This window comes from Cervus elaphus, chromosome 21 (genome assembly GCF_910594005.1).
Source record: "Cervus elaphus chromosome 21, mCerEla1.1, whole genome shotgun sequence".
In the NCBI taxonomy this organism is placed as follows: domain Eukaryota; kingdom Metazoa; phylum Chordata; class Mammalia; order Artiodactyla; family Cervidae; genus Cervus; species Cervus elaphus.
In genome coordinates, this window is record NC_057835.1 from 11,595,452 (window position 1) to 11,617,757 (window position 22,306).

Sequence of the window (22,306 nt, forward strand, 5' to 3'; positions counted from 1 at the left end):
TAATTATAAAACTATTGACACAAATATATTCAATTATGTTAATTTATTATTGCATAATGAAATGTCATTTCATGTAATACATTTCTGGCACAGATTCACTCCCGTGCCTGTCTTGAGAGGCTGAAGGCCACCAGAGGGCAAGCTGGGAGGCTCACGCCCTCTAGGACTGTCGCTGAAGCAGGATGCTATTACTTAGACAATTTTGAGCAATTTATATTTACTTCTATTAATGTGCCTTCACTAATTGAAGGCATTCTGGGACAGTATGCAAATGGAAAGTATAAAGATGTTTGCTGACTGAATACATGCCAATCACTCAGCAGGGCCATGGGCAGACTCATCTCTCCATTTGCAAATCTGGTCCCTTAGAAAGGGACTGTCTCTTGGTCATTTCTGTATGCCTGTGGCCAGTAATGATAGGGGCTCAGTAACTCTTCTTTGAACAGAGAAGGAAGAAAATACCATGAGAATAAAAGAGAAAATCATAGCTGTCCATATCATTAACTCAGGAATGTCATTCACAATCCATCATTTTTTTTTAAATTTGACTTTATTAATATTCTGAAGCAATTGGGTTGTGAGACAAATTTTAAATTGCTTCATTTCCAAAATTCATTTTGGTCACAACATCCACGAGTAACCCATCGGCTAATCAAGAACTAACATTTAAATGCTGTTGTTAGAAAGGCAACCCAGCACAAAACCAATACTGTCAGCGACTCAGAACAACTTGGAAATCGATTCACAGCAAAATAGTGGTTATTGCAAATATTTATCCCTCTGAAAGGGAACACTCATCTGTGCAGCTTTTTGAGCATTCATTTGCAAATCAAAGACTGTGATGAGCTCCACTCCGGCATCTATCTTGAGACTTGGGAAGCACTGTGGGAGGTGGTGGGTGTGTAGCAATAACCCTAGGATTGCAGTGGAGTGTCCCTTTTGGGGATGTGGTGGGTACTGTGGACACATCCCACAGGCGATGTGGGGAGAGTACTGGGCATGGAGACCAGTTCTACACCTGGGATTTCACTGACCTGCTGTGTGAGCTCAGAAAGCCACCTAACCTCTCTGCACATTTTTCTCTTCTTGAAAAGGATATTCTTATTTGTCCAAATTAGCCCTCCTATTGTTGTGAAGCTAAGGAAGGAGTGGGCGGAGGGATACCTCAAGATATATTTAACAGACTGGGTAAATTTGGGGTCTTATAATCTTGGGTCTCTATTTCCCCCAAACAGGGTTAAGGAGCAAGACAAGGTTCCGGATAAATCAAAGCCTCACCCCCCCAGCTCAATACTCTGTGGGGCTCTTCCCGACCCCATGGACGCAGCACGCCAGGCTTCCCTGTCCTCACCATCTCCCAGAGTTGTGGGATGTTCGTGGGAGTTTTACTAACTGGAAAACAAGTACCAATAAGAACAAATGTGTTCACTGAGTAACACTGCAGGAGGAGCTGGGAAACAAAGATTAAAAAATCTGCGTGGCTTCTGTGCGCAAGAAGTTCATGGTCTAGATCATTGGGAGGGGGCTGTGCAAACAGATAAATGCAGTGGGCTTGAGATGGTGCAGGCGCGAAGTGTGAACAGGAGTGTGGGAACAGTCATGAGCTGACAGAGAATTCCTTAAACTGAGCCACAAAAGAGGGGAGGTTATTTCAGGAAAAGGCTTACAACAGGCAAAGATTAGCATTTCAGGAGAACCAGCAAAACAAATCAGTATTTCCCAAATTTCTCACTTCAAGTTCACTTTCACATTTACTTTACCTTATCTCTGTTACCACATGCAAAGTCGACTAATTTTAGAAAATGTAAACAGGTTGGATTTAAAAAGAAAACTTTACACGATTACTACCATAAATGAAAGACATTTGCTATAAACAGAAGCTAACCTTTAAATAAAAGCAATAGGAACTCATTAATTTAATAAATCACTGTCAGGCTGTTTCTAGTTTTGGTGGCCAAAGGGGTGACCAGGACGAAATCGGGATAAATTAATGTCAGACAGCAATAGATCCTATGGAGAAAACAGAAAGTGACTTAGGAAGGTTCCTTTGATTGGGGTGGCCCGGCAGGGCCCGCTACAATATGTCATTTGAGCAGAGATCTGAAGGGAGTGGTAGAACGAAAAGGAAAACGAGGTCATTACAACTCAAGCAGATACTGCGACTTGCAGAAAGAAGACTGCAAGCAAGATTCAGGGAGAGGGGTAAGTGATGGGGTGGCGGGCTCACAGCCAGCCAACACTTTCTGCAAGACAGTGTGGAGCGCGGAGAGAAGGCATGCGCTCGGTTGAGGGGGTTCCAGCGGCTGAATTCTACCTGTAAGACTAAATCTAAGCTGAAACTCCAATCCTCTGGCCACTTGATGAGAAGTACTCACTCACTGGAAAAGACCCTGATGCTGGGAAAGATTGAAGGCGGGAGAAGGGGACAACAGAGGATGAGATGGTTGGATGGCATCACCGACTCGATGGACAGGAGTTTGCGTAAACTCCGGGAGTTGGTGACGGACAGGGAGGCCTGGCGTGCTGCAGTGCACAGTCGGACACGACTGAGCGAGGAAATGAACTGACTCCTAGCGGAAAGCATCTGCAAACAGTGCAACCTTGGAAAGGGAGCGAGCGAGGTCGGCTGTGACCGCCCGATTGACAAATTAGTAAATAAATGAAAGCCAAGAAAAGTCAAATCGCTGAGAACTGGGATAAGAGCGCTGAAACTCTCCTTCCTCGTCCAGCCCGGTGCGGTCCAAGGATGGGGCTGGCATGCAGACGCCGGCTCCGGGCAGAATAGGATAGACTCGCGCTTCTGCAGTCCTCACTCCCGGCCTCCCGTGAGCCCTCTTCCAGGAGAGGCTCAAAACGCGGAGCCGGTGGATCCGCCGAACCGGATGGCTAAGCCTGGCCGCCGAGTCAGCGCATGCGCAGTAGCCCGGCCCAGCCCGGCCGCTCTCGCCGCTGGCGGGGAGGGTCATCCGAGCCTGACGTCCGCGACGCCGACGTCAGCGCCCCGGGAAGAGGAGGGCGAAGACTCCATCCGCCATGTTGAATGCCGCAGATTCGCCATAACCGCGCCGGCTCTTTTCTTAAAAAAATAAAAATAAAAAGCGAAGCATCAGCGGGGCGCCCCGCCTTCTCGGTCGGCGCGGGAGGGGGCCCGGAAGAGCCCGACGCTTTTTTTTCCCTCCGCGGCGGGGGCGTTGCCATGGAGACGCGGGCGGCAGGTGAGCCGGGCTGGGGGTTGGGGTGGGGAAGGGGTGGGGGTGGGGCGCGGCGCGGCGCGCGGGAAGCCGTTGCGAGCTCGGAGTCGAGAAGGAGCGCGCGGGCCGCTGGGCGGCGGAGGGATCCGCGGCCCCGGGCGGAGAGCGGACGTAGCGGCGTCCTTCGACGGCACGTTCGGTGTTGGCAGTATCCCGCCGCCTCGGGTTTTTATTGAGAAAAAAAGTAACGAGGATGCTAGCGGAAGAACGAGCGAGGGAAGGCTGTGCGCGCGCGCGTGCGCGGGGCCGTTTCCAGGGCAACGGGTGGGGCCGGGGCGCGCGCCAGCGACCGAGCGCAGGCGTGCCGGCGGGCGGGATGTTCGAATCCCCGCGCCGCCGACTCTGGCCGCTCTGCCTCCTTCTTGCCTGCCCTGTTTCCTCCTCCGTGAACTGGGTAGCTCATTCAGACCCAAGTTCCTTGGGCAGGATATGTTGACGGGACAGGGTTCCACCGAGCTGCTGAAGGGAAGTTTCGTGGTGTCCTGAAGAGGGAGCCATAAACGCCTGAGATGATTAGCGTTCTGGCTGCCGGTAACCCTGTAACATCCTGTGATAAACTGTAATTTATCCCCTACCTGCCGCCTAGCCCTGCGGGCCCTTTGGTCCTCACCCGTTAAAGTTAAGCTGAAATGCCACCTCCTCCAGGCAGCCGTCCGTCTCTGGCTTTCCGGGCGGGGGGACGCAGCCTTTCTGCCCCTGGGCGCAAGAGCAGGATGGATCTTCTTAACACCTGGCCCGAGCCCCTTGGCGCTGAGCCTGGGGCTCCTTCCTGCGGGATTAAGAAGCGTCTGCACTGGGGCACTGACCTCGTGCTTTCTGCTGCTCACTTTCTACCAACAGTTCTAATTTGTATGTCGTTTACTGACGAGGGACAAAAGTTCAGAGAGGTCAACTTCATACAGTTTGGAAATGGCAGAACTGAGGCTTTAAAAATCAACTTCCTCCAGCTTGGGATGAAATCCAGACTCGGGGTGCCTGCCCGGCTGTACTTCTGGCTCCTGGAAGTTCAAGTGCCTGGCCTCCAGTGAGTGCTGTAGGGCACCTTTAGCGATGGGAAGAGTGAATGCCTGGCTGCACTGACCACCTCCTGCCCCTTCCAGCCTGGTTCCCTGGCAGAGCCCGGTGACTTAAGAAATACTGATATAAGCTTGGTGTCATATGGTGACTCAGACTGGAAAATCTACCTACAGTACAGGAGACCCGGGTTCGATCCCTGGGTCGGGAAGGGCAGTGCAGGAGACCGGGGTTCCATCCCTGGGTCGGGAAGATCCTCTGGAGAAGGGAATGGCAACCCATTCCAGTAGTCTTGCCTGGAAAATCCCATGGACAGAGGAGCCTGATGGGCTACAGTCGGTGGGGTCCCTAATAGTTGGACATGACCAAGTAGTTAACTCTTAGTGTCATAGGGCTTACTCTCAACACTGGCCCCTCCAGGATCAACTTCTGAGCCTATAACCATGTTGAAGCAGTTACACTGAGTGTCGCCCATACTGAGGGTTGCAGAAGGCATTTGAGCTTATGTATGGTATTTGGTGCCCAAACCCCAGGGGCACGTTTCATGGATTCTTCAGTTGAAGCATTGGTGATACTACTCTCTACATGCCAGGCACGGATGAGTAAAGAGCCCTTGGACCCTTGGTCCTGCCCTCGTACCACTGTGTCAGATTCTGACAGGGAGAGCCAGTACAGTAAAGTGTGTGTGTGTATGTGATGATGGAGCAGACCCAGATCCTCAGGAGCTGTGAACTATGCCAGGCATGCTTTCTGACATTAATGATGTTACTGAGTCCAAAACCCGTACTGCTTGCCACATGAAGGGTCAGTAAATCGAGAGATGAATCGCTGGGGCAGGGAACAGTGACTTTATTTGGAAAGCCCGCAGCTTGAGAAGGTGATGGACCAATGTCCCAAAGCACTATTGTACCTGAGTTAGAATTCAGGCTTCTTTTATCCTGAAAGGGGAGAGGGGGCGTGGTTGGTTGGTGCAGACTTCTTGGTGTCTGAATCCTTAGTGCTTGCCGCTGTGCTCCTAGGTCTGGCCACAATATTGCTATAAACCTCCAAGACAAATGTTATTCTCTGTTCTGCAAGTTTTTACCTGTATGAATGGAAAAGTGTTGTACTTTAAAGGCAGAGCCTTGAGAAGGGGCCATCCTGTATATTTCAGGCTGTAGGCAACATTTCTCAACTGGCAGCAAAAGCAATACAATACAAAGGTTAAAGTAGAAGGAACAGATCCGCTGTGGAGTCGGACCTGATCTTCCCTACTGAACTGTCTTTGTTTAGTGCTTGCCTTCTCCCAAGTATAGATACATGGCATGCACTGCCCACTTCTCTTCTGGAGTTTACCTAACAGTTTCTAAAAACAATCCTGGACATTGTTGTAGTTTCCTTGAGTTTTCAGCTGTAAGTGACAGAGATCATGTTTTAGAATATCTTGCTGTTAACTTGCCATCTCTAATTACTGAAAAGAGTCTCCTGTTTTGCTTGGTTGTTGGGTTACGGCAGGAGAGTGTGTACAATGAAGGACAATGTGGAGTCGCATTTGGTCTCTTAAGGGGCAGCTTCTCGGTGGTGGGCCCGCCATGATGGGCGCTGCCTTGAACTGGAGATCTGTCTGTCACCACGCTGCTCCCTTCTCAGTCCTGGTAGAACAGTGATTCCTGCGTTACCTTACAGTTTACCTAACAGCTTTTCAAAGACAGCTCTCCTTCAGTAGAATTAAGTTTCTGCCTAAGGCAAGGGCAGTCAGGAATTAGATATATTAAAAAGACTCTCCCGTAATTGCATTTCCTTTTATAGACAGTTTCATGCAGGCTGCTTATGCAAACCTCCCCAGTGAGAGGGGCCGGTTTAATTATGTAGAAGGGATTTAGCCTGGAGTTAAGTTTTCTTTTTGTTCTCAACTGTTTATCCCGTTAAACTTTCACTTTCTTTGCAATTTCTCAAGGGCAGGTGTCAACTTTAAGGGCAGGAACGGCCTGGAGGGTGGAATGAACACGTGCTCTGGGGCCTGGGTTCTGCTCTCACCAGATTCCTGACCTGAGAGGAGTCACGTAACTCTTGGGATCCGCGCCTGCATCTGCAGGAGATGCAGTCCGGCCCACCCGGTCCCGGTGCCCTGGAGGCTGGTGGTTCTGCTCTTCATCCCTTTCACCCAGACCCAGTCTCCTGCCCTGTGGCCGAGTGCTCTGTCACCCACTTGCTTCTTGAAAACCTTGTGGTTGGAAAAGTGTGACAGATGTTGACTGATTTTTTTTTTTTAAGAAAAAAAAAAAAAAATCTGGTATTAAAAACTTACTACAGGTTTGAACTTACAGTCTTTTTTTTTTTTTTTTTAGTGGAGTCACCTTTAAAAAATTTATTTTCCTTCGTTTGACTGTGCTGGGTCTTAGTTGTGGCATGCGCGATTTTGGATCTTCACTGTGGCACGTGGACCCTTAGTTGTGGCATGTGAGATCAAGTTCCCTGACCAGAGCTCCAGCCTGGGCCTCTGCGGGGGGCACAGCTTATAAGCAGATGATAGGGGCTTCCCCCAGAGCTCAGCTGGTAAAGAATCCCCCTGCAATGCAGGAGACCCCGGTTTGATTCCTGGGTTGGCAAGATCCCCTGGAGAAGGGATAGACTACCCACTCCAATATTCTTGGGCTTCCCTTGTGGCTCATCTGGTAAAGAATGCATCTGCAATGTGGGAGACCTGGGTTCAATCCCTGGGTTGGGAAGATCCTCTGGAGAAGGGAAAGGCTACCCACTCCAGTATCCTGGCCTGGAGAATTCCGTGGACTGGATCACAAAGTGTTGGACACGACTGAGCAGCTTTCACAAGCAGATCATGCTTGGCATATTAATAGGAAAAAAAAAAGACTTTAAATGGGGTAACAGACTTTTCTTCTTTTAAATCATGTAACAAAGGGAGCTGCAAATTGCTTAATTCTGGAATCCAGCACCTTGTGCCCCCACCGGGTCAGGACCAAGGCAGGATGGAAGGGTGGGGAGCAGCTTCAGAGGCAGCTGCTGGCCTCGTTGTGGGTGTAGGGGGTTGAGAGGACCAGATCAGTTACAGCATCTGGAGCCAAGGCGCAGGGGGTTTTGGGAGTAGCATTCTGGAAAATGGGGGTCCTGATGTCCTGGCAACTTGGAGGGCTTTGTAAGTCGGCCCCAGGACTCCCTGTAGGGTGTCCTATCCTTCTTCCTGTTGAATGTTTTCTTCCCATCTCTGCCAGCAGGCCTCTCCTTCAGGGGCCACCACCACTGCCTTGCTCTGTAGGGTACTCCCTCCCTCCTCTCCTTCCCTCCCTTCTTTCTTCTAAGCAGATTCCCTGGTTCACCCAAATGTTTGTGCAAAACTTTGTGCGGGGAAGCGAGAATGCAGAGTCAGATGTGACTCACCGACTCCTCTTGAGGGTCTCATGCAGTCCTAGCAGTGGAAAGCGGATCCTTTGGGAGATGGTGCCAGACGTCATGATGGAACTAAGTCCCGAGAACTGAGGGCTTGAGGGGTGGGGCGCAGGTGCCCCTAGCCCAGCCCTTAGTCACCTCGGTCCTTTTGTTGAAAAAGCATGTGGGTCCATTTCTGAGCTCTTAAGTCTGTTCCATTGATCTGTTTGTTTATCCTCGGTCCGCATCACACTGTCTGAATTACTGTAGCTTTCTAGTTATTCTCGAGCTTATAAAGAATAAACAGGAGGACGTCCTTTGGAGGGGCAGAAACGCCGGCAGGAGCGAGACCCGGTGTTAGGTGCTGTCATGGTGCGGCGGTGGCCGTGGGAATGGAGGTTGGGGCAGGTTTAGAGACGTGGAGCAGAGGAAGGCCTGTGGGACTGATGGCTGATCGGGCTTTAACACGGAGACCAGCCGTTCTTCGTCCATGTTTCTTTTTAGGGGCAAGAACAGTGATGAACCGAACTGGCACGGGGCCACGAACCTCTCCAGGCTCTGTACACACGGCCATGGTCCACAATTTTCAGGAGGGCCACGTGGCCACACTTAGCCATCCCTGGGCAGGAGTCAGAGGGCCAGTGAAGTTGCGGGTTTTGGGGTTCTGGGTTGGCCGCAGGCTGTCCCACCCTGAGCCGCTCCTTCTCCCCCAGCCCTGGATCTTGGGTGTTTCTCTAGGGAGCAGGAGTTGAGTGCCTTGGTTAACGTTCTTCTCAGGGGTTCTAAGGTGAACATTCTGGAAATGTTCTAGTCCTTCTGACAAAGGAATTGCAGCATTTCTGTTTAGAAATAAATATGTTTGTTAACCTCATTGATCTCTTTAAGCTTTGCTTTTTTTTCTCTTTAAGCTTTTAACTGATTTTGAATTAAGTGACATTGATGTTTTTGGAGTTTATATCTTTTAGAGGAGACAGAGGTTAAACAAATAAACACACCACCAAATACATGATTACAAATTGGGGAAACTGCTTGAAAGTGGAGGGTGGTGGGGGAGTGGGCAAGAGAAAGTAATGGAGACGTAATTTGTATTGAAGGGGGTTTCAGAAAAGTCTCTCTGAGAAACTGAGGTTAAAGCTAAAACTATGTTCTGAATTTTTTTTTTAAAGTTTGGTGATCAGAAAGCAGCCCTCTCCACTTTGCAGAATTTTTTTTTATGATTAAAAAAATTTTTTTATATTGGACTACAGTTGATTTACAATATTGTGTTAGTTTTAGGTATACAGCGTAGTGATTTAGTTGTACGTGTATCTATTCTCTTTCAAATTCTTTTCCCACTTGGTTATTACAGAACCCTGAGCAGAGTTCCCTGCGCTGTATAGCAGGTCCTTGTTTGGTTATCTGTTTAAACACAGTGGTGTGTACATGTCGATCCCAGACTCCCGGTTTATTCCCTTTCCCCCCGACCTTTCCCTTTAGTAACCATGAGGCGGTTCTCTAGTCTGTGAGTCTGTTTTTTAAATAAGTTCATGTGTGTTTTCCCCCCTGAATCACTATGGTATGATAGTTGTCTTTTTCAGTCTGACTTCCCTCACTTAGTGTGATCATCTCCAGAATTTCGGGCAGCTCAGAACCAGAGTTTTCCTTTGCCCTCTGTCGCCCCCTCGGGGTCATGTGTGGGAAAGGACAGGAGCTCGGGACACACCCTTGTCTACAGAGGGGCAGCCGCCCGTGTGGATGTCAGGCACGACGGAGGGCCTGGGATGCTGGGCCTCCAGGGGAGGAGACCAGGGGCCACTGGGTAGCCTGATCAGATGCAGTGGGAAGGACTGGTCTTGCCAGGGTCACCCCGAGGCTGCACTGGCTGGAGCCGGATCAGGGCGGAGGACGGGCTGCCCGACCTTCTCAAGTTCCCTGCCTCGTAAGCAGAGTGGTTGTGGTTGTTCAGACGCTCAGTCGTGTCCGACTCTTTGTGACCCCATGGACTGCATCATGCCAGGCTTTCCGATCCTACACCATCTCTAGGAGTATACTCAAACTCATGTCCACTGAGTCTGTGATGCCGCCCAACCATCTCATCCTCGGTGATGCCGCCCAACCATCTCATCCTCTGTCGTCCCCTTCTCCTCCTGCCTTCAACCTTTCCCAGTATCAGGATCTTTTCCAGTGAGTCAGCTCTTCACATCAGGTGGCCACAGTATTGGAGCTTCAGCTTTGGCATCAGTCCTTCCAATGAATATTCAGGGTTGATTTCCTTTAGGATAGACTGGTTGGATCTCCTAGCTGTCCAAGGGGCTCTCAAGAGTCTTCTCCAGCACCACAGTTTGAAGACATCAGTTCTTTGCTGCTCAGATTTCTTTATTGTCCAGCTCTCACATTTGTACATGACCACTGGAGAAACCATAGCTTTGACTAGATGGACCTTTGTTGGCAAAGTAACGTCTCTGCTTTTTAATATGCTATCTAGATTGGTCGTTGCTTTTCTTCTGAGGAGCAAGTGTCTTGTAATTTCATGGCTACAGATACCATGTGCAGTGATTTTGGAGTCCAAGAAAATAAAGTCTGTCACTGTTTCCATTGTGTCCCCATCTATTCGCCATGAAGTGATGGGACGGGAGACAGAGAGGTAGCTGCTCAACTAATAAGGGGAGTGTAGGGCACTGGCTGGGAGACTGGACTCTGTCCCTTCTAAAGGAGGGGTCTATGAATTTGGGCCACAAACAAAACCACAGTCATTTTAGATTGTTTTCATGAACAAAACAGAATTATTTATTTATGTTTCTGGAGTTTGTATCTTACTCATTTTAAAATGTGCTTAGCATACATAGTATGTGGTACATACTAGGCATTCATTAAATGCTGAATTGTGTGACTAAGTTGAAAATTTCTTTTTTCCCCAGTAAAAAACTGAATGACCCAGGTATGTGGAGAGAACACCTGCTGCTTACTTCCTGTGTTCGTTACCAGGCAGAAAGGACCAGATGATTCTGGTGGCCTGGAGCTGGGTGGCTGGTGGGGTTTGGAAAATTCTTTTCCCTGTGGCTCTTGCTTAAATTTAAAGCTCTGCTCTGGAATTTTAGCAGACCTTAGACACATCTGAGTATTAGAGGGCAGTTCTTTCTTCTGGAATTAATTGTCGAGTTCACAATGCTTTGTAACTGAGACCAGTCACAGGCTTTCATGATAAGTAGAGCAGGTATTTCAAATTTGCCATTGAATTTGTGTGTTTCCCACAGTTCCTGTCGGGCTGTTATTTTATCTCCTTTGATTATGACCTCAGGAGCCCAGAGCAGACAGCCAGCTTCTAAGGCCTGTGTCATGATAATAAATGAAAAGGTCCCCGTCTTCAGCCTCTGTTTTTCTTTCATTGGAGGCTGATTGCTTTACAACGTTGTGTTGGTTTCTGCTGTAGAACAGCGTGAGCTGGTTGTACTTACACACACACCCGCCCCACCGCTGCAGGTCCTCGCGGAGCGCCGGGGTCAGCTCCCAAGCTCTGCAGCAGCCCCCCACTGGCTGTCTGCGTTACTCCTGAGAGTCTTCGTCAACGCTCCTTCCTCAGCTCACCCCACCCTCTCTTCCCCTGCCGTGTCCATAGCTCCTGTTTCTTAACAGTGTGGACAGGAGTTCTGGTCGACGTGGTCTAAGCTTCCTAATTCCTTGTCTCCATTTTCCTAAGTCTGCGGGTCCTCAAAGATTTTGGGGTGCTGGAGGCCCTCTCCCATCCCACTGGCTGCCAGGGAGTGGGCCCTGCAAACCACATTTCTCTAGTCTGCAGTGAAAAAGCTGCTGGAGTCCTGGAGAGAACGTGAGAGTAGATTTGTGTTCTAGGCCAAACTGTCACGTGCTTGTAAGTGGAAAACACACACCAGACTGTGAATACTTAGTATAGCAACCACAATAAAAAAAGAGTGTTGAACTCTCTCATCCGTTTCTAATCTCATGGATTACAAGGGAAAGGATAATATTTGGATATACTGGGGTAACAAAGCGTAGTATTAGAATTAATTTTCCTTGTTTCATTTTAATGCAGCTGCTTGAAAAACCTGGAATCACACCAGTGGTCTTATTCCTGTGGACGGCGCGGGCCTGGCCGGGGGTATTGGGCCTCTTGAGCCCTGGTGGTCTAAGGGGCAGCCCTCGCGGAGCCTCACGTCTGTGTGTTTCTCCACGAGAGGCAGTGTCCGTACACTGGCCATCTGCACGTCCGGGAACGGTGTGTGTGCTGAGGCTCGTCCACCTGCCCCCTGGGTTGTGTGTGCAAGCCCGTCTGCCCTGCCCTGCCCGGTTCTGCTCTGCGCCTGTGGCACGTGGAGCAGCCCTTTGCCGGTGTTCCCTCCGCGTGATTGACCCCTGCCCCTCACCGTCGGTCCTCGTAAGGTCAGCAGGGCGGCTGCAGTGGTCTCTGTGGGTTTCTAGCCAAGGACTTGTGGGTTCGTCAAGGGAGAAGCTCCTCCAGCCACGCAGAAGTAGCCACAGTGGGGTCTGAGCCCGAAGCTTCCATCCCAAGGCCCAGTGCTGAAGCAGGCGCCAGGCGGCCTGTCACCTTCCAACGTTAAGACTGACGGTCCCCCCCCTCCCCCAACAAAGGAACCCAAATAAACTAGATCAACAAACCCCCCGACCAGAAACTCAGAGGCCTGGTGGCGGCGGCCATGGGCATTGCGGAGCCCACAGATACACTAGAACTGGAGAGCACTTTGCGCATCTTGTTTACCCCGTGGAAATGACCCGGAGACGTGGTGGTCGGCCTGGGAGTTCTGGGGCCACCTCGGTGACTTGCGTAAGGGGAGTGGTGATGTCAGGGGTCCCCGTGCGGGCTCCCACCTCCTTGGAGCCTCCCCCATATCTGCTGGGGCGGGCATAGTGCCGCCACTCAGAAAACTGGGTGATGGGGACGCGGTTTCTGTTTACATCAAATTATTTGTGGTGCTTTCCCACGGAAAGGGCCCCAGGGCTGCTCTTCAGCTGTGATTATGATAAATGTGAGTAGACTCTATTGCCCAGGGCTCTCACTTTGAGAGTGCTTAAAAATAACTTTAAAAAAATTATGCCAAGTTTCAACGTGGAAGAAATGCGTATGCATAAAATTATAATGCCACTGTTCAGCCTAGGCTTAATTATAGCTGATACTTAGCATTTCTCATTTTATTTCTTAATCCACTTTCAACAAAGGAACACCCAGGGGCTATCTCCTTTGCATCTAATAGAAATGTTAACTTTGTGGGCTATGGAAGTTGGCGTGCTCATCAGCATTTCATGAGCTGCATGGTAGTAATACCACAAATGAGGGCATGCATTTATTGGAACTTCCGCCCACTGAACCTCAGAGCTGGGGGCGGCATCTTGGGGGTGGAGGTGGCAGGTGGGAAGGCAAGTGCCTTTTGGGGCCCCTCCAGGCTGTGGGGGCAGCAGGCGCTGGCTGGGGCTGCCCGCATACCCTGGGTTCTGTCCAGGCGGCTCTGTGTCTCTGTAAATGAGCCTCTGGGTGAGGCTCGGAGAGCAGGTTCCATTTTAAGCCATTCGAAGGCCACTTCTCACTAGGACCTCAAAAGGCTCAGAGGCTTAGGCAGACTCCGCCCGCCACCGTGGAGGTGGGGAGCGGGGGATCCAGGTCCTGACTCAGGTGGGCACCCTTCCTGCTGCTTCGGGTGCGGCGGTGCCTTGGAGGGGTCGGTTAGCGAGCTGGGAGCGCCCTGCGGCTCCAGCAGACGCCCGGCAGGTGTGGGCGTGGAGGCCCAGGAGGCCGGGTCCGCGTGCCGGGGCGCAGGGCTGCGGGGCCCAGGGCGGTCCAGGGCCAGGTTTGGGCCTCAGCTCACTGTGCTGCCCGCTGTTGGTGACCTCGGAGTCCGCTCCCAGGGCTCAGTGTACTCGCTTACCAGTGGGGAGAGCCGCCCCTCCCTCACTGGGTTAATGTGAAAATGAAGTGGGTGGCGGACCAAGGATGGCATCCGGCGGAGTTAGGACTCGGAGTGTTCGCTGTATTTTCATGAGGGTCTTGTCTGCCGGTTTTGGGAATGGCTTCATCCCAGGAATGGTGGGTGTAGTGCTCAGACCGGCCACCAGAGGGTGCTGCTGGCGCGTGTATGATGCGCACTCTGGCCTGAAGGGCCTGCCTGGGTTTACTCTGTGTGCTGGTAACCTTTTTTTTTCTTGCCAAGGAAAGCTGATCCACTGCATGTGGTGGTTCTCTGTTCCCTGCTTCAGACCTGTTGCCAAGCCGTGTGGAGGCATTAAGTGTGTGTTCTGGTGGGTTGGTGGCCCTGCATCTGGCATTCTCATTTCCTAGCTTTCTGCTCCCTGAAGGGAGTTGCTCTTGTAAATTGCACAAAATAAACACACAGGGAGTCAAGTTCCCTTTGTGCTGTAGTTACTCTTAGTTGTGCTTAATTCTTAGAAATGTCTCTGTAGCCACAAAGCTGGGTATAGGGTGGGGCTCAAGGCTTCTTGTGTTCCTCACAGGGTCCCATTGGCCCTGACCTGTGTTTCTACCTGATTTTTTTAAGTTCCTTATGTGTTGACTGAGTAGTTTTGAAAACATATAGGCCGGAACTTGATCTGCTGGGGCAAGTTACAGCTGCTTCATCAGTAACATGGGAGAGTAATACCTTAGTGGCCAACTCGTCAGGGCCGCTGTGTACCGCTGTGCAGGTTGCACACTGCACAAGAGTAGCATATCTAAGGGCATCATTTCATGCCGTGGATTCGTATATTCATCATGACAGTTTTCTGCAAGTGGTAGTAAAGTATCTTGTTCTCACAAAATCAGTACGCCGTGACCACTGTCTGACAGGGGGAGCTAATGTCTTTAGGAAATGGCGCCCTTTTCCCTTTCTCACAGAGGTGCCTTGCGGGCTCGCAGCCACCCTGCTCATCAGGATGAGAGGTGACAGGGAGTGTGGCCCTCAGGGAAGGTTTTGTCAGCTTTTCAAGCTTCTCTTGAAAGCAGAGTTTGAAGTGCTGTCATGGAGGTGAGCCCAGAGGCAGGGCCCCCAGGCAAGTGTGTGTGTTGGGGGTGCCGAGTGGGGATGTGGGGCCTTCCAGGGGACGAGCAGGGGTTGTTGGGAGTCCAGCCTCCCAGGCCCTCAGCTTATGCTGCATCTCCATTGGAACCTGGGAATGTCTCTGCGTTTCATTGATTGAAAGACTCACATTTTAATATCTCTAACATCAGGAGGTGTCCTACAGTTGATGTGATAAGACATGCCTTAGTTTACTTGGTAGCATTTTAGTCATCTTTTAGTCGTATTGTAAAGTATCCATGCGTCTGAAGATAGATGCTGTCTTAGAGTTGAGGAAATACGATAATGAAACCCATTTCACGGGAGTGTCGTGCAGATTAGACACACCTGGCCTGAGCCTTGCATGCTGCCACCTCATGGTGAGGGTGTGATTGATTTAAACTTCCGACTCTTCTCCTTCTTCCTCTTTGAATTCCTTTATTTTGGTTACAGCGAGTTCTCAGAAGGTGCGATGGCTATGATGATGTTATATTAGGCATATCCACAGCTCGTTAAAAGTTGTGCAGAACAGACTAAATGGAAGGAGAGCATTTTGATCAAGCCCGGGCCTCCTTTTCTGAAGATAAAGGGAAAAAGTATTTTCGATTGTAGTGAGCTGCACAATATGAGGGTTTGTTCCCTACCTTGGATGTGACAGCAGTCTGGCTTCGTGTTACTGTTTCTGCTCCTGTTGGGATGCTGCCAGCTCTTACGAATTTAATAACTTAAGGGCAAGTGAACAACAGGAAGATAAAAACCTAACTCCCAAAGAATCTGCCATCTGACTTTTCATGAGGTCGGCAGTTTAATAGGATGTTAGTTTTGTCTGTTGAACTCTCTTTATTTAAAGTTGATCAATCCAAGTAAAAGACGGTTAAAAAGCAGAGCATGACATACTGATTGAGGAGAGGAAGGAAGAGAACTTTTTTTTACACTATAGTTTTTAAATAGAGAAATCTCATAGTCTGGTAATGAGCGTTTTGTCTCCTTATGGTTATCAATAAATATTTAGGCTATTTGTAGCCATCAGTTCACCTGACATTTGTCCAGCCCTCCTGTTTTCCTAGCGGCAGCGTGGCTGAGAGGAGGATGGGTGACTCTGGGTCTGGCGGGGCTCCGGCGGCAGGTGGTGTGGTAGGTGGTGTGGGGGGTCCTGGGGCTGATCCCTGCCTCCTCCCAGAGGTGGGCAGGGGCCTGGACTGAACCCCTGCTGCCCCACCCGGGAGCCGCCTCACTCCAGCCCTGCGGGACGCAGAGACCTCTCAGACGTGGGGCCGCTGCTAACGCTGCTTCTGTAAGACAACGACTTTGGAGTTTATGCTTGGGGTCCCTGTCTGTGACACCCGATATTGCGTCTCCCTCCTCTGTGGGGAGCCCAGCACTGGGGGTGGAGGGAGGGAAGAGGCCCCAGGGTGCTGGGAGCCCCCCGGGGGGCGTCGGGGGCATGTGCGTGGGGTGCCCCTACCTCTTTCCCTCCCGGATGCACAGCAGAAGCCCCATGCTCTGGGACGCTCTCCTTCCCAGGGGATGGTCAGGTGTTGTCTCTACCCCGCATGCTTCTGTGTTATCCGACTGTTCCACAACTTCACCCTGTGACTCCTGTAATAATCAATAACAGTGATTTTAAAAGGGGGCTCCGAGGGCCGGGAGACCTGGAACGCCTGCATCCTGCTATGCTCTGCGCATCCCGACAGGAGATGCCCTTACTCAGGACAGCAGCAGAGTTCTCCTTGACTGTGGGCCGGGCTGGATGTGCTGGGAGCTGGCCGGAGCCCGCAACTTCAGCTCGTCTGCGCCCACCTCCTTCGCCGGTTTCCTTGGGGGCCCAAGAGGTGGGGAAGGGTCCGTCAGGAGCGAACCAGCTCCAGCCAACACAGGGGCTGCACAATTGCAAAGGCGGGGGTGGGGGGCCTGGCCAGCCCGTAACCGTGACCCGTCAGCGCCCAGGGGAGCTCCCAGGGGCCCACCCTCCCCCCACCGGACTGCAGGCCCGTCTAGGTTGGGACCTTCTTCTGGGAGGAGTGGACAGAGGCCCTCACTCATTCGTCTCTGGTCCCCAGGCAGGGCGAGCAGGTGGGGGGTCAGAGGTCACAGGCAGGACCCAGCTCTTCCAGGCTGGGAGTGTTTGCAAATCAGGGTTCAGAAATGAGGACTTGTTGACGCGGTTATTTTAAGATTTTTCATCTTAACAGTGCAGAGTAGCTGGTTACAAACTGGCAAAAAATCACAGAAATTGTGTACTCAAGCTCCAGACTTCTGTGACTTTCCTTGTGCTGAACACGCCATTTCCCCTCCCGAGTCCTTTTGATAAGGATGAGTGCACAGTAATTGAACCTAAAAACGCAGCCAAATTATAGCATCTTCATCAGAATTAGTTGACAACATAATTATGCTTATATTTCAGGCTATGAGATCCTTTTTTTTCCATATGCGCCTACTATGAAAAAATGACAAGAGTGGCTTTGTTGTTATTTTGGTAGATGAAGAGTTCTTCCCGTTTGGGGCTGCAGCCCGACAAGCCTGTCCCCTGTGTTTCGGCGTCTCACTGTCTGCGCTGTGGTTGCCGCATGTCCCTGCAGAGCGCTCGGCCTCCTTCCGAGTCAGAGGCCTGGGCGTGTCATGAACGCCGTTCCAGGGGGATACCGCGGCCTGCTCCGCCGACAGGGCGGCACTCGGGACGGCAGAGCCGAGCTGATCCATCAGCACAGCTCCGGGGGCCGTGTGGTCCGGCCGGCTGTTGTGTAGCTGTGGTCCTGTCAGTGCTGACCCGGGGGCTGGGTTGCACATTGTAGAGCTTGGGTCTGCTGCTGCTTCTGCTGCTGCTAAGTCTCTTCAGTCGTGTCCAACTCTGTGCGACCCCTTGGATGGCAGCCCACTGGGCTCCCCCGTCCCTGGGATTCTCCAGGCAAGAACACTGGAGTGGGTTGCCATTGCCTTCTCCGATACATGAAAGTGAAAAGTGAAAGTGAAGTCACTCAGTCCTGTCCACTCTTAGCGATCCCATGGACCGCAGCCTACCAGGCTCCTCCACCCACAGGATTTTCCAGCAAGAGTACTGGAGTGGGGTGCCATTGCCTTCTCCAGGTCAAGCTGGGTGCCCCCTGAGGCCAGCCTCTCTGAGCCCCAGGGCTGCACCTGTAGCTGAGAGCTTGGGGAGCACGCGAGGTTGTGTTGTGGGGCGGCTCCTGGAGCCCAGTCTGGTGCCCTTGGGCGCCCGAGGGCCCTTCCCAGGGCCACTTTCAAGATCCTTTCAGTGCCTCCTCTGGGAAGCCTTCCTAGCACTTTAGCCCAGGATCTCTGCCTTCCCTCTGCCCAGGGTGTCTGCTGTTTGCAGCAGCATCTTGGCTCAGACGTTCCTTGAATGGCTACCCCGGGCAGGCAGGAGGCAGCAGCCTTGGCAGGAGGCTGCCCTGCCCAAGACACTCAGCCCTCATCACCTGGAGCCACGACCTGAATGCCATGTGTACCTGTCACCTCGCATCTCAGCCTTCCTGATTTTTAAACTCATGTAAACAGGAGATTCAAGAGACTTGGGTTCTGTCCCTGGGTCGGGAAGATCCCCTGGAGGAGGAAACGGCAATCCACTCCATTATTCTTGCCTGGAGAATCCCATGGACAGAGGAGCCTGGTGGGCTACAGTCTATGGGGATCACAGACAGACATGACTGAGAACGCATGCATGGACTCGTTACAGGAAATCCGTAAGTGACTATTAAAAATGAGTCCAGCAGGCAGGATCCTTTCTGCCTGGCCATCTGTTCTTCCATCCATCCACCCGTAAATCTGTCTCTCCCTTAGGAACAAAGCCACGTACCTGTCAAGCTGTGGTGCGTCCCACTCTGTAGAAGTGAACGTTCATTCTGAGCATTTCCGTGCCGTCCAGGGTTCTTCCCCCTTTGGTTCTCAGCAGCTTGCGGAACTGCTCTGGGGGACGTGTCCTGGCATGCTCGCTGTGGAGCACGCAGGTGGTTTCTGGAACTTGTCGTCCTGAATGACCTCTGTGTTGAGCATCTCTGTGCAGAGCCCTTGTTTGCATTTTGGATGATTATGAAGCCAGATCTCGAGAAGTAGAACCACTGCTCAGGAGTCACTAGCGAGTGTCTTCGGGGCTCTTGGCCCCTTGGTTGGTGGCAGGCGTGTACCCATCAGCATCTAGGGCATGGGTCCTGCGGAGCGGGGGTGCCAGGCCGGCCTCCCAGGGGCACGGCTTCCCTGCTCTCAGCACAGCTGCGGGCTGCCTCCCCACCTCTGTCTCCATCCCACGCTGCACCCTCTCCTCTGTGACAGTCGTCCTGGGTCGGGTGTGGTCAGTCTCTGCCGGCACCCTGGGGACTCCAGACCCAGCACTGGACCCACGGTGGGCGTTTGGGAAGTGTGCCGATTGACACAGGTGGCCAGGGCCAGGAGGCGTCCCGGGCTGCCCAGGCCTTCGGGCTGTGGGGGCCCCCAGGCAGAGGTTAGTTGCAGGCCGTGCCATCACTTGGTCGTGTGCAGACGCACACGTAGTCTTACCTGGGTGGTCTCCAGACAGTGCTTGGTGCGCGCGGGGACCGGGGGGCCTCACAGGAGCCCTGCCGTCCCCCAAGTGCTGCTCTGTTACCTGTCGCAGAATTCTCTTTCTCCTGAAAGCATAGCAGGAATCATGAGTAAGTCCAGGCTACTTGGGTAACAGTTGCAGTGAAAACGTTGCAATGCAGTTGTTCTGGGCGTGTCTGTCTCCCCAGTGGGCTGGTGGCTCATCTGTGGAGGACCCCACACCCAGTTCATCCCTGAGTCCCTGATGCCTGATGTGGGGGCCACCCCGTGGCCGCGGCTCCACAGATGCTGAAATGACCACGACAGCACTTGGTATGTGGTTTTGGGATTATGCTCCTCTCTGGAGTGGTTTTCATTTCACATTCGGTTGACTACAGGGATAAGCGTTTTAGCTTTAACTTGGGGGCAACTCAGCTCATGGTCTGCAGCCAAATGGAGGTCATGTCAGAAGCAGGCGGCAGAGTCCAGGCTTTGGCCTGGGCAGGTTGCTTCTTCTCACAGCCTTAGTGTCCTCGGCTATGGAATAGGGATGACTAACTCCCCTTTGCCTAAATCGTAGGGGTCATTGTGGAGTCAGCAGGACACACATTGAAAATGACATGGCCTCTTATGAAGAAAGAAATCTATCACTGTAATCTCTTCTTGTTTTGGAAGCATTTTGGGTTCCTTAGGAACGAAGCATTTCTTGGAAAAAATAAAATATCGATTGGCGGTATTCATGAGAGACTTGAATTGACGAAGCAATGTTCTGCTTTGTTAAATTTCCATTTCATGTGTTATTTGGTAAAGAATTCTCGTAGGTCATTACCCCGCCTGCTTGGTGGAGAAACCCTATCTTTGAAGGCAGAGAGGGACTTGGTTTCTGGCTCCGTCCTGGAGCCCAGGAGGGACCTGGGTGCCTCCTGGGCTCCACCCTCACTGTGGCAGCGCTGTGTCGGCCCACTGCCTCGTGAAATACTGGAGAAAGAATTTTCTGGCAGCCGGGGCCACATAAAGCAAGAAGCGAGCTGCCTGGCCAGACGCAGCCTGTGGGCTGCTGGCCATTGCTCAGACGAGCAGCCTTCAGTATTTTTTTCTTTGGCAGTTGGATGCAACCATTGTTTTTTGTGAAGATGAAATAACATATTTTGCTTTTGTTTTGTTTCTTTTTCCTTGCAGAAAACCCAGCCATCTTCATGTGTAAATGTTGTAACCTTTTCTCACCAAGTCAGTCGGAACTCCTCTCCCACGTTTCTGAGAAGCACGCAGAGGAAGGGGTTAATGCGGATGAAATCATCATTCCCCTCAGGCCTCTGAGCACCCCTGAGCCCACCAACCCAGGCAAACCCGGAGATGGTAAGGGGGCTGGGGTGCTGGGCAAGGGTGCCTGTGGGCAGTGATGCTGCTCATTTGCTTTGGTTCTAGGGCTTCCCTGGTGGACTAGTGATAATCCTCCTGCCAGCGCAGGAGACGAGGGTTTGATCCCTGGGTCGGGAAGATCCCCTGGAGAAGGAAATGGCAACCCACTCCAGTAGTCTCGCCTGGACAGCGGCATGGACAGCGGAGCCTGGTGGGCTACAGTCCACGGGGTCGCAAAAGAGTTGTGCACGCTGGAGTGACAAGAAGAATAAGAACAGCAGCTTTGGTGCCTGGTTTCTGTCTGGCAGGTGTAGGGCCTCAGAAGAATCCAGGTTTCCAACCAGAAGCCGCAGTAATTTCCGTTTGTAGATCTGCTCAGACAGGATGTGTCTCTGAATTCCCTGAACCCCTTCTCTGTAGGTGCTTCTCCAGTGTCTGGTTGGTAGATGGAGGGATGGATGAATGAATGAATGAATGGATGAAAGGAGTCAACACCATCCAACAGGGCAAAAAGGACAAGCTCGTTGTCAGAGAAGTGTGGGTTTAACCCAGTTCCAGCACCAGCTCCTGCATTACCTGAAGCAGGAGATGTTTTCCCTGAGCTTCACCCTGCTCACCTGAAAAATGAAAACAGATCTGCCTGGCGCAAGGGGGTGCTGTGAGGATGAGGTCAGAGGTACGGTGATAGCACCATGGATGATGCCTGGAACAGGGAAGACAGCAGGGAAGCGGTTACGATAACATACATCATGAATGAATAAGTACAGGTAATCTTAGAAACATATGCATGGCCCATGTGTCCCTGGAGCAAGGATCCCCATCGCAGAATCCTTCAGGTTCACAGTCAAGTGTCAGATGTGAAATACACTGGTTTGCAGTTTCCAGACCTCCCACTGAACGGCATGAGATGCAGCAGGTGGCTGGGTTGGAGGAACAGTCCAGGCGCTGTAATTAGGTCCCCGCAGACAAAGAAAATATATAGTCTGGGAGGAACAGCTACAAGCCAGTGTCAGAAAAAGCCCCCACAAAACTCTTTTTCCGTGATGAGAGAGGGCGGCTAGTCTCCTGTGCCGAACCTCAGTCTGTGGCAGTAAACTTCTCGTCGCAGGATTCATTAGTTACAGTAATAATCCAATTGCTCTTTCCTGGGAATATTCAGGCTGGCATCTCTGAACGGGCTGGCTTATTGATCATCTGTCTGACACCGTTAACAAGGAGAGACTCCAGACACAAAATGTTTTGGTTAACGAGTCCCTCTGGCCATTCCCAGGGTGCTCAGAGAAGCTTGCCTGACAGAGGATTGAGTTGTTGGGAAGTTAGGAGAAGTTCTGTTTAACTCTTAGTGGCATAAGGAGAAACTAAGAAAAGCCAGGCAAGTGAGGAGGGGCAAGAAGTGTCTGCATCGCTGTCACTAATCTGGGTGGTGTGTCCGAGGATTTCCTCATCCCCTCCCGCCAGCCCGGGAGACAGGTCTGACCTCCCCCCACCAGAGGAAGTTGGAGTGAGGGGGGTGGGTTACACTTGATTGCTTTAGGGAGGAAGAGTATGGGGGTGGGGGAAGGTCTGTGTCAGGCACTGAGCATCTGCCCTATAACTTGATTAAAAAATGGGCAGAAAACCTGAGGAGACCTTTTCACAATGAAGATGTACAAATGGCCATAACGTATGTGAAAAAGTGCTCAACATTACTAATCACCAGGGAAATGCAAATCAACACCAACTGAGCTGTCACCCGCCTCCCGGTTGTGAGAATGGCTGTCATGAAAATGAAAAGAGGTAACAGGTGTCGATGAGGGTGTGGAGAAA

General features: G+C 51.5%; 1 protein-coding gene across 2 annotated transcripts in view; it reads left to right on the forward strand.

Annotated features, from left to right (window-relative positions):
• The first annotated feature begins 3,040 nt into the window (after window positions 1-3,040).
• Window positions 3,041-22,306, forward strand: part of ZFAT (zinc finger and AT-hook domain containing) — a 141,568-nt gene continuing 122,302 nt past the window's right edge. For both annotated transcript variants that reach the window (XM_043879305.1, XM_043879307.1), the window contains exons 1-2: window positions 3,041-3,215; window positions 20,321-20,497. In XM_043879305.1, coding sequence (XP_043735240.1) covers window positions 3,041-3,215; window positions 20,321-20,497 — 352 coding nt within the window. The remainder of the gene's footprint in view (window positions 3,216-20,320; window positions 20,498-22,306) is intronic.